This window comes from Ovis aries, chromosome 4 (genome assembly GCF_016772045.2).
Source record: "Ovis aries strain OAR_USU_Benz2616 breed Rambouillet chromosome 4, ARS-UI_Ramb_v3.0, whole genome shotgun sequence".
NCBI lineage: Eukaryota > Metazoa > Chordata > Mammalia > Artiodactyla > Bovidae > Ovis > Ovis aries.
Window position 1 is genome coordinate 73,829,179 of NC_056057.1, and position 12,933 is coordinate 73,842,111.

The 12,933-nt window shown below is 40.7% G+C and overlaps 1 protein-coding gene across 9 annotated transcripts in view; it reads left to right on the forward strand.

The window, feature by feature from the left end:
• ADAM22 (ADAM metallopeptidase domain 22) overlaps positions 1 to 12,933 on the forward strand; it is a 239,367-nt gene that overhangs the window by 139,033 nt on the left and 87,401 nt on the right. For all 9 annotated transcript variants that reach the window (XM_042248675.2, XM_042248676.2, XM_042248678.2 and 6 more), the window contains exon 5: positions 9,654 to 9,736. In XM_042248675.2, coding sequence (XP_042104609.1) covers positions 9,654 to 9,736 — 83 coding nt within the window. The remainder of the gene's footprint in view (positions 1 to 9,653; positions 9,737 to 12,933) is intronic.

Here is a 12,933-nt window from a genome sequence, read left to right on the forward strand (position 1 = left end):
GTGGGCTGCCGTCTATGGGGTTGCACAGAGTCAGACACGACTGAAGTGACTTAGCAGCAGCAGCAAACACTTGTACCCTGGAATGGAATGGCAAACACAAATGTCCAAAGATACCAACCCATGGCATAAGTGAGAGACAGGCTAGCTATAATAAGATGGACAATGTGTGTCTTATTCGTTTGCAGCTAATTTGTATCCTATGGGAAAACGGGAATGTGGGAATGGAGACTCCTTGTTAACAAACCTAATTTTTAGGGGAAAATGGAAATTCAAGATTCAACAACTGTGAGGGTCTGAGATTTTATCCTACTTACAAATCAACAAGTTAGGCTGTTGCAGTTTCATCTATGCTGGCAGAAGACAAGAGATCCTGGGTCAAAGACAAAGAACTTTGTTCTCATGGCAACAGAAGTAGCCAGAACATCAACATTTTCTTATACTTGTATCTGGAGCCTCGATCCCTAGAGGGTGACCGAGGAAAAGGGCCAGGTGACACCTGCACACACAGTCTGTTGTGTTACTAGAGAAATTCTGATTTTGAAAAACCTGAATCTTTTATCATAGGAAGTAAACATACTTGCTCTTTGCTCTAGAGGGAGACATCTCTCTATCTTCAAAGGCTTTCCACTATGCAAACATCCTTGAAAGGATTGTCCAGGACAATCCTGGGCAATGAGGAATCCGAGATTGTTATTAATATTATAGCAAAGTGTTACTGAGTAACCTTTCAAAAATTATTTCCATGGATTATATTAAAAATTGTGTTTTAGTTAGTCATTTAAATTAACCCTGTTTGTATAAGGGTGTTCCCCTGGAGAAGGGATAGGCTACCCACTCAAGTATTCTTGGGCTTTCCTGGTGGCTCAGACAGTAAACAACCTGCCTGCAATGTAGGAGACATGGGTTTGATCCCTGGGTTGGGAAGATCCCTTGGAAGAGGGCATGGCAACCCACTCCTTTATTTTTGCCTGGAGAATCCCCATGGGCAGAGGAGCCTGGTGGGCTACAGTCCATGGGGTTGCCGAGAGTTGAAATGACTGAGCGACTGAGCCCAGCACAGGACATATAAGGGTAGTTTAAAAAAAAGTATTTTGAAATCTACAGTGAGAGTAGAGTAGAGTCTAGGAAGTATTCATTCATACTCCTGATCCTGGACTTCTATTTCCCAGGTGGCTCAGTGGTAAAGAATCCACCCCACCTGCCAAAGCAGAAGACATAAGAGATGCATGTTCAATCCCTGAATTGGGAACATCCCCTGGAGTAGGAAATGGCAACCCACTCCAGTATTCTTGCCTGGAAAACTCCATGGACAGAGGAGCCTGGTGAGCTATAGTCCATAGGGCTGAAAAGAGTCAGACATGACTGAGTACACACACACACACACACACACACACACAAACAAAACAAATTTTAGATCAGTATAGGGTTGCCAATCTTTTTATTTTGCCATATATGGAAACAGTGCCTTCAGAATACCTAAATCATATTTACCATTGCTACCAGTTCAAAAAGAATGTATATAACTAATGCAATATTGTAACCTGGACTGGATCCTGAAACAGAAAGAAGAAATTAATGGAAACACTAGTGAAATATAAATGTTCAGAACCTCATAATCAGTAACATACCATGTCAGTCTTTCAGTTTTTGACAAATGTTCTCAGGTGATGTAAGGTGATAACAACAGGAGAAATCGAGTGATAGATATGCAAGAACTTTCTGCACCATCTTTGGAACTTTTCTGGGAATCTGAAATTATTTCAAAATAAAAAGGCTATTAAAATTAAAATGGATAATCTTTATAATCAAAGTGAAGACAAGAGCAAATCTCAGAACAAAGGACAGTCATATGAAAATTACTTTTAACTTTATAAAAAATTGACTGAATTGCCCTTTTTTCTTGTTTTGGCATGAATTGGTAAAGATTTTGGCACACAATAGTGAAGATCCATGGATTACCAACCGTGTGTTAGCATTATTTAACTTTAATTTACTGTAAAATGAGATGAGATTGTTTTTCTCTCTGTTTCCCTTAGGGAGCCTATGGAATCAGATATCCTTACACTGTGTAACTGAATGTCCCTTTTATGAATCCAGTCTGAGTCTATATAATCCCAGGTTATACATTTTAATCAGGATAAGTTGCTGGATCCTCTCCAATGTAAAATTTAGCTTTTCTAGGAATTTCCTTCATCCTAATGACTCTAGGGAGGCTCGAGATTTTCCTGACTTTAAAATGTCATTTCTCACTATTGAGAGGGAGAGGCAAGGTTGAGGGGAGGGCAGGTTCATCATGTCAGTGCCAATCAGGGGGAAATTGGGAAGAGGCTATTGTAAACAAGCAGCTGGTGAAACAGGTTCCAGCTTCGCAGCCACTAACAAAGGTCTGGTCAGTGCACATGCCTGGGAGAAATTTAGGGTGCAGTCGAGTTCAGGGGCAGGTCTTCAGTTCCTGCAAAGGGGAATAGGCTAGAGCATAGCTTCTCAGCCTAAGGCAGCATGTTGGAGTCATCTGGGCAGTTAAAAAAAAAATGCTCAGGTTTCTTCCCTAGAGGTCCTGATATAAATGGCATGGAGTAAGTTTTGATCTTTTATAAGAAGCTTCCCTTGTGCCGGTAATGTGACACTAATGTGAGTCCAGGGTGGTGAACTTCTAGTGTGAGCAGGGATCTCACTTATGCAGGAGGATGTCTGATCTGCAAGGCAGAAGCTGGTCCTGGACCAGGTGCCCACCAAGGAGGGGAGAGAGCTGTGACTCAGGGAGGACAGCAGGATCACAAGGGTTACAGGCTGGTGTTTCGGTCTGGAAATGTCTGCACTAACCTGTCCCTTTTAGAATGACTAAACTCATACTGATTTGCCTGTGACTTTCACAGCTACTGCACTGAATGACCCGCATCCTGGGAGACCCCTTAGTTACAGGCTAATGGGACGTTGATTGCTCTGTCCCTTTTAGTCCTGGTCAAAGCATCCTGTGTGGTACCATCTTACCAGCACCTACCAAAAGTAGCTTTGTTCTTTCCTGTCTGTACATGGTAAAATCCTCACATATTCTTGTTTCTCCCTCCCCCCTCCATTTTGTTTCTGATAAAACCAGCTGTTCGGGAATAACAAGAGAAGAAGTAGAGAAGAGCCATGGCTGTTTATATTCTTAATGCTTCAGTTATAATAGAATCTGCTCAGGAACTAGTGTAAGATTTCAGAGAGCTCAATAAACGAGGAGTTTTAGAATGCAGAGGCAGATGTAGTGAAAAGCAGTTGTTTTCAAATTTTAGAGTGCGGGGAAGTCACCTGAGAGCTTCTCCAGCCTCCAATTGAGTGTGTCTGGGGAGAGGCTTGACAATCTGCATTTCTAACAAGCTGATGCTTTGGGGCTGGACATGACTCTTTAAGAACCACCAACAGAAGGAGACTTGACTCTGCATCAGACGTACATGGGTGAGAAGGCTCACTTTCGATCTACATTTTCTCACATTCATCAGTCATCATGAAATAGTACATTTATCACCAAGCAGAAGGCCCAGGATATGGCTAACACTTTCATTCTTCAGATGATGATTCAAAACATCTCAGTCTTTCTGCTATCTTCTACCTGGGGATGATCTGGGCATACCAGACCACCTGACCCACCTCTTGAGAAATCTGTATGCAGGTCAGGAAGCAACAGTTAGAACTGGACGTGGAGCAACAGACTGGTTCCAAATAGGAAAAGAAGTATGTCAAGGCTGTATATTGTCACCCTGCTTATTTAACTTATATGCAGAGTACATCATGAGAAATTCTGGGCTGGAGGAAGCACAAGCTGGAATCAAGATTGCCGGGAGAAATATCAATAACCTCAGATACGCAGAGGACACCACCCTTATGGCAGAAAGTGACAAAGAACTAAAGAGCCTCTTGATGAAAGTGAAAGAGGAGAATGAAAAAGTTGGCTTAAAACTCAACATTCAGAAAACTAAGATCATGGCATCCTGTCCCATCACTTTATAGCAAATAGATGGGGAAACAGTGGCTGGTTTGATCTCCTTACAGTCCAAGGGACTCTCAAGAGTCTTCTTCAACACTACAGTTCAACAGCATCAATGCTTTGGTGCTCAGCTTTCTTTATAGTCCAACTCTCACATTCATACATGACTACTGGAAAAACCATAGCTTTGACTAGATGGAGCTTTTTCAGCAAAGAAATGTCTCTGCTTTTTAATATGCTGTCTAGGTTGGTCATAGCTTTTCTTCCAAGGACCAAGCATCTTTTAATTTCATGACTGCACTCACCATCTGCAGTGATTTTGGAGCCCAAGAACATAAAGTCTGTCACTGTTTCATTGTTTCTCCATCTATTTGCCATGAAGTGATGGGATGGATATCATTATCTTTGTTTTTTGAATATTGAGTTTTAAGCCAGCATTCTCACTCTCCTCTCTCACTTTCATCAAGAGGCTCTTTAGTTCTTTCTCCCTTTCTGCCATAAGGGTGACATCATCTGCGTATCTGAGGTTATTGATATTTCTCCTGGCAATCTTGATACCAGTTTGTGCTTCATGCAGTACATCAGGGCTGCATATTGTCACCCTGTTTATTTAACTTATATGCAGAGTGCATCATGTGAAATGCAATGCCAGGCTGGATGAAGCACGCGGAAGTTTCATTTTATGAGGAGGAGGGAATCTGAGAAGACTTTTTGGAAAAGGTGACCCTAGTCCATGTTGGAGCTGATAAAGGTGTAATTTCCTGTGAGGATCTGGATTGAGAGCAAATGACCATGGCCTTGTGGCTGTTACTGGAATCGGTTTTCCTTACTAAGTTTTCATAGTTTTATAACCCAGGCTGAGTAACTTTCATGCATAATCATCTCATCCTATTTATAGTAAATTCTACTTTTCTTTTGAGATCTTTCTGTCTGCTTAATAAAAATGTGGTTTGTCTTTGACTTTTTCAAATAAATGATTATTTTTACTTCCCTAGAATTAAATTTGCAATAAGCTTTTCTTCCCCCAGGAAATAGAAACCAATATGACATGTGAACTAATATGTAGTTCATTTTTGTAGAGGTGGATAATTTTTTAGCTACGACTATCTAATGATCTAAAACTAAACATCTGTACTATTATGACTATGTTATTAAATCAAGTAGTATGAGGAAAGTTTCAAGGACAATGGATTACTGGAACAAAGAGATAGTAAGGAATAAAGCCATGACTGGCAGTTGAATAAAGAGCTGAAGTCTACTGGGATGTGCTGGCTTTTTTCTTTTTTTACAACATCTGTCTTTGGTTATTATTTATATAAGATCTACTTCCATAAAGCATCTGTTTCCTCAAGAAAGTCATATGAAGATATGGAGAACCTTTATTATTGGTAAGATTTGAGTAAGTTGGCTTACGTGTTAGTCTCTATTGAAATATAAAATTTTCAATAAAGTGTATTTTATTATCTTTAAATGCAAAGCAATTTTTAAAACAGATACGTATAATGGAATACAATTATATTTCTCCTTTAAAACATCCACTAAAATTTTAAGTGCACGTATTCTTTGACCTTCCAGGCCACATCTGGTAGTCTAGCCTACATACATGCTAACAGAAGTGCACCAAAAAATATATGAAAGGATGTTTGTTGCAGTAACCTAACCATCCAATTGTACAGGTTTGTTTGAATGAATTATGGTTCACTCCTGTGATGGAGTATTCTGCCTTCATTGAAGGAATGAGATTGATGTCAGGGTTACCTTAAGAAAAAAAAGAAATCAAGTGGCAGAGCAGCGTGGGTTGTATAAACTATATGTGCACTGAAAGAATATATGTTTATTTATGTATATGTACAATTCCCTAAATATGCATAGATGATTCCTGATGTAGGACACAAAATCTGTGGTACACAAAAAAGTTAAAAGTATTTACCTTTTAGGTGGCAATTGCAGCCTGGACAGTGTGTAGGAAGGGGATATTTTTACTCTTTTGTCCTGTACTCCTGAATTCTTAGGATTGTTGCCATAAGTATTTATTATCTTATAAACAGTGGATAACAATACTTATTTAAAAGCAAAAATCTATTAAATTTATTTATTTATTTTAATAATTTAACAATAGATTTATATAAATGACAGGAGCATTTAAATATTAAGGCCTCTATTCTGGACTAAGAAATATTTCCAGGCATATTAAAGGAAAAAAGAAAACTATTTTAGTTCTAAGTTGAAATAATTATTGATTTATGGCAAATAATTCCTGAAAAAAATTGCAACAAAAATTAATTTCCACTGTTATTTGGAAAATTACAGATAATGCTGGTTGAGAGCCTCAAGATTTGAATGATAATAGTCTAAATGGAGAACAGCCCCCCTGGTGTTTATGCTTTTCTTGAAGTGTCATGAAAATATTTGATAATGATTCAACCATATTGAGCTCTTCACTTCATTTGTTAGGTTTTTGTGCAGATGGATCATGATCATATGCTGTTTTTGGATTGACTCCTATTTTTCAGAACCAGAAAATTAGTGAAAGATTTTTTTTCTATTATCTACTCATCTGTTTAACCCCAGTATAATGAAGGATTGTTTCAAAACATAAATTCTTTGTCCTTTTTAATGATTTAATTAACATGTTTCCAAAGTTGGCATTTTAAAGAAAACTAGTAATTTATAAAATATGTTTTGTATGCCTTTAACTCTGATATATTTTCCCTGCATAGAATGACCTGTCAACTTCCATTGTTCCCTCATCTGGTATCGTAATTTTGTGATTACCATTCATCTTTGTTTCTACTGTCTTTCTAGCTACTTTTCACTGTGAGTGTTAGACCTCTATGAGAGAAGATCTCATTGGTTTGTTTAGTCAGTATCCAATGTAAAGAAGTACTTTTAGGTAGAATTCTCTTTCCAGGTCACCCCATTGACTGTTGGTCTTCGTGTCTGGCCAATCAAATGCTTGGCTTCCCAGGCGATGCAGTGGTAAAGAATCCCCGTGCCGATGCAGGAGACGCAGGTTCAATCCCTGGGTCAGGAGGATTCTGCTGGAGGAGGAAATGGCAACCCACTCCAGTATTCTTGCCTGGAAAATTCCATGGACAGAGGAGCCTGGCAGGCTACAAAGAGCTGCGAAGAGTAGGACATGACTGAGCGCACACATACAATCAAATGCTAAAGTTTCGATTTCTAGCCCAATCAGATGTGTCCAGGAAATCAAGGTCATCTGAAGCATAATAACCTCTCTTCCACTAATCTTGTGGGTAGTTCACCAGTCCAAACGCCCAACAGAGTGAATTTAAAATCTGTTAAATTTACTCCCCCGCTGCTACTCCAAAAAATAAAGAAGACACACACACACACACACACACACAAACAAGCAAAACAAAAACAGCCTAGGAAAAGCTTAGATTTGCACTGCATAGCTCAGAGCTTCTAGGTCCAACTCATAAGTAGTATATGGGAAAGGACATAGATGTTACATTCACACATTCACACAAAGTTTGCACCCCGACTTGGCAACTTCCCAAGCAGACAACCTTGACTCTCAGAGACTGTGACCTCCTATGTGAAATAGAGGGGACAGTATTTCTTTGTAGAAGTGATGTGAGGATAGGGAGATTGTGTGTGTAAAATGAGGAGGACAATAAGTGACACACAGTAATTATAATAGTAGAAAACATTTACTGAGTGTGTACCAAGTGCCAAGCATTATCCTAAGCCCTTAATGCATGTTAGCTCTTTATTCCTCTGAACAGCCTTATGTGATTATTACACAGGGAGGCTCTGTGATTTGCTTGAGCTTGTTTGACTAGTAAGTGAAGGAGTTGATAGCTCGAGCTGTTAACATCTAAACCAACCCTATCCTGGAAGTCACGGCCTGACTTCGTTTCTGCCCATAAGTCTATGGCCTTCTGGGTTCCATCTGTTGCCAGAACCACACCTGAAGCACTTCCCTATCTTACCTTCCATCCAGTCCAACCCCAGTCCTCAGTTCATGATGCCCAGAGACTCCATGGGAATTTGGAGGTGTCAGGGCTCGCACTGTGTGCCTTCCTGCCTGCTCTTTGTCCCCCAGCAAAGCTGAACTTCGCCCTATTCTTGGGATTATCTCATGAGGAGAAACAGGCTGCCTTCCCCAGAATTGCAGTGAAGATAATATCGTCACCGTTGTTCCATTACTATATCTTCCTGTTCTCTCCTCTACACTTGTCAAGCACTGTGTCTTTTAAGTAGGGTTAGTCCTTAAGACAGATTGTGAAGTAGATAACATTTGCCCCTTTAACCACCCATTCCTTTAGTCCTTACGTCACTATTTCACATCTCAGTGAGCCAGTTGAACTAGAAGCTTTCAGCTCCTGAGGGAATGAGCAATTAGTGGGGGAATGAGAAAGGTCATTTAGACCTGTGCTTCTCAAATTTTATTGTGCATATGAGTCACCTAGTGCTCCACTGTGTCCTCAGTCACTCAGTTGTGTCTGACTTTTTGCGACACCATGGACTGTAGCTTGCCAGGCTCCTCTGTCCATGGGATTCTCCAGGCAAGAATACTGAAGTGGGTTGCCATTTCTTTCTCCAGGGGATCTTCCTGATCCAGAGATTGAACCCACGTCTCTTCCATCTCCTGCATTGACAGGTGGATTTTTTACTATTGTGTGCTTTGTTAAAATGCCGATTCTGATCCACTGAGGTGGGGCCTGGGATTCTGCATTTCTGACGTGCTTCTGTTGATGGCAGTGCTGGTGCTGTTTTCTAGACCACACTCTTGAGTAGCCAGCATCTAGACTAGGGTACCACCTTGACATGTCAGAGGCTCTACCCTGCTAACATTTCCAGGAATACTTAATTCAAAGAAATGAGTCTCTTGGTGAAATTTAGTTAATGTGACTTGCTGGTAGAAGAACGGTCTCAATTTAGACCCTGCTCTGGACTGCATACCAGTAAAGCCATTCCTAGTTGGAGAAAAGAATATCATAAAGTTGTCAAGTTTTAATATAAACTCTATGAAAGAGGGCATTTTCCTCCATTAATTTAATTTAGTAACTCTCAGATGATTTGTATTCATTTTGCTTAATGTTGAGAAAATTGTCATTTTGCTGCTACTCAGTGTTGAGTGAGCTTTCCAGGTGGTGCTATCAGTAAAGAACCTGCCTCTCAACGCAAGAAACATAAAGAGACATGGGTTCAATCCCTGGGTCTGTAAGATCCCTTGGAGGAGGCCATGGCAACCCACTCCAGTGATCTTGCCTGGAGAATCCCATGGACAGAGGAGCCTGGAGGGCTACAAGTCCATAAGGTTGCAAAGAGTCAGACACAATTGAAGTGACTTAACATGCATGCATGCAAGGTTGAGTTCCTCAGGGGAACTCAACTAGGGAAATAGCTCACTGAACTCTTCCTGGTGCTGGGGGTCACATATGCATTTCAATATGTGTTTCTTTGTTCCATCTATCACCTACATAAAAGGAAATTTAAGTCAACTTTTATTTCCTTATCTTTTGATTTGGAGTCAGCTCACTGGGAGTGCTTATGAATAATTCTGTTAGAAATGGTTTGATAATACTAATCTGGATAATGAAACATTGTACAGACCGTTGCACATGAAGGTGCAGTGTGGGTAGAAGACTGTGAAATGATGTGGCTGATTCTCTTTGTGATGGCAAAGGTTTATATTCTCTATTTCTGCTTTCAGGGAGGAGAACACTGTTACTACCAGGGCCACATCCGAGGAAATCCTGCCTCATTTGTGGCATTATCGACATGCCATGGACTTCAGTAAGTGTCCCCAAAGTTTTTGTATCATCCATTTTTTTTTCCAGTGATTTACTTTATTTTTAATGCACTGTGGTTGAAATCTCTATTTTATGTCAAGAGCTATTAATAGTTTTCAAACAGTGATGGATCAGGACTTTTTTTCTCTGTAGTTTGTAAACCAAGCAGATTGTTAAATTAGAGTTGCAGAAGCCAGAGGCGCTAATGATTATAATATGCTTCCTTAGTGATGTTTGAAACATTTTTCTAGTTTCATCCAGATGGAGACTGGAGTGGTTTGTGTAACTTTGGTTTCTGTTTTCGTGGGTATTTAGCCCCTTGGTACCAATTCTGTCCTTCCTCTTCCTTGGTGTTCATTTTTATATATGTATGGAATAATAGAAATTTCAAGACAGGAAACTCCTGACTCCTTGCACAAAAACAAAGGATGACCACCAGAGCTCATGTATTTTAGCACTTTATTCAGCCAGAATCCCATCTAACCTACAGCAAACTCATGGGAGGGTCCATTTGTTCTCAGAAATTACTATGGAATAGACTTCATCCTTCTTCAAGGCCTTGCTTCCTTTCTCATAACCTTCAATATCAAAGTGTGTTTGCTGGTGTTTAACATGGGAATGTATCAGCTTCCTCCATCCTGTCTATCTCTATCACCATGATGGTGATACCCAGGTGGCTGTCTATCTCTTTCTTGTCGTGTGACCCCTTCCAGTTCAGTCCCTCAGTCGTGTCTGACTCTTTCTGACCCCATGAATCACAGCACGCCAGGCCTTCCTGTCCATCACCAACTCCCAGAGTTCACTCAAACTCATGTCCATCGAGTCGGTGATGCCATCCAGCCATCTCATCCTCTGTCGTGCCCTTCTCCTCCTGCCCTCAATCCCTCCCAGCATCAGAGTCTTTTCCAATGAGTCAACTCTTCGCATGAGGTGGCCAAAGTACTGGAGTTTCAGCTTCAACATCAGTCCTTCCAATGAACATCCAGGACTGATCTCCTTTAGGATGGACTAGTTGGATCTCCTTGCAGTCCAAAGGACTCTCAAGAGTCTTCTCCAACACCGCAGTTCAAAAGCATCAATTCTTCGGTGCTCAGCTTTCTTCACAGTCTAACTCTCACATCCATACATGACCACTGGGAAAACCATAGCCTTGACTAAACGGACCTTTGTTGGCAAAGTAATTATAAAGCATTTTATAATGAGTCATCCCTCAGCATTTTGTTGTTGTTCATTCACTAAGTCATGTCTGACTCTTTGCAGTCCCATGGATCACATTGCACCAGGCTCCTCTGTCTTCCATTATCTCCTGAGTTTGCTCCAATCCACATCCACTGAGTCAGTGATGCTGTCTAACCATCTCATCTTCTGCCTCTCCCTACCCTTTTTGCTTTCAGTCTTTCCTAGCGTTACAGCCTTCTCCAGTGAGTCCATTTTTTGCATTTTTCAGCCAAAGTATTGGAGCTTCAGCTTCAGCATCAGTCCTTCCAGTGAATATTCAGGGTAGAATTCCTTTAGGATTGACTGGTTTGATCTCCTTGCTGTCCAAGGGACTCTGAAGAGTCTTCTCCAGCACCACAATTTGAAAGCATCAATTCTTCAGTGCTCGGCCTTCTTCATGGTCCAAATCTCATATCCATACATCCTGCTGGAAAAACTATAGCTTTGATTATACAGACTTTTGTTGGCAAAGTGAAGACTCTGCTTTTTAATCCTCTGTCTAGGTTTGTCATAGCTTTCCTTCCAAGAAGCAAGCACAACTGTCCATAGTGATTTTGGAGCCCAAGAAAATAAAATCTATTGCTGCTTATACTTTTTACTCATCTATTTGCCATGAAGTGATGGGACCAAATGCCATGATCATTGTTTTTTGAATATTGAGTTTTAAGCCAGTTTTTTCTCTCTCCTTTTTACTCTCATCAAGAGGCTCTTTAGGTCCTCTTCACTTTCTTAATGATAACATTAGAGTGGTATCACCTGCATATCTGAGGTTGTTGATATTTCTCCTGGAAATCTTGATTCCAGCTTATGATTCATCCAGCCTGGCATTTCACATGACGTACTCTGCATATGCTTCTGCTTTATTGACTATTGCACCAAAGCCTTTGACTGTATAGATCACAACAACCTGTTGAGAATTCTCCCAGGTAGTCTGGGAATACTGGATCACCTTACCTGCATCCTGAGAAATCTGTATGCAGGTCAAGAAGCAGCAGTTAGAACTGGACATGGAACACGAGACTGGTTCCAAATTGGGAAAGGAGTATGTCAAGGCTGTATGTTGTCACCTTGCTTATTTAACTTATATGCGGAGTACATCATGCAAAATGCTGGGCTGGATAAAGCACAAGCTGGAATCAAGATCTTGGGGAGAAATATCAATAACCTCAGACATGCAGATGACACCACCCTTATGGCAGAAAGCGAAGAAGAACTAAAGAGCCTCTTGATGAGAGTGAAAGAGGAGAGTGACAAAGCTGGCTTAAAACTCAACATTCAAAAAATGAAGATCATGGCATTTGGTCCCATCTCTTCATGGCAAATAGATGGGGAAACAATGGAAACAGTTATAGACTTTAGTTTTTTGAGCTCCAAAGTCACTGCAGATGGTGAGTGCAGCCATGAAATTAAAAGACCCTTGCTCCCTGGGAGAAAAGCTGTCACAAACCTAGACAGCATATTAAAAAGCGGAGACATTACTTTGCTGACAAAGATTCATCTAGTCAAAGCCATGGTTTTTCCAGTAGTCATATATGGATGTGAGAGTTGGACGAAAAAGAAAGCTGAGCACCTAAGAATTGATGCTTTTGAACCGTGGTGTTGGAGAAGACTCTTGAGAGTCCCTTGGACTGCAAGGAGATCCAACCAGTCCATGCTAGAGGAAATCAGTCCTGAAAATTCATTGAAAGGACTGATGTTGAAGCTGAAACTCCAATACTTTGGCCACCTAATGGGAAGAACTGACTCATTGGAAAAGACCCTAATGCTGGGAAAGATTGAAGGCAGGAGGAGAAGGGCATGACAGAGAATGAGATGGTTGGATGACATCACCGACTCGATGGACATGGATTTGAGCAAGCTCCGCGTGTTGTTGATGGACAGGGAAGCCTGGTGTGCAGCAGTCCATGAGGTCACAAAGAGTTGGACATGACTGAGTGACTGGACTGTACTGAACTCTGCATATAAGTTAAATAAGCAGAATGG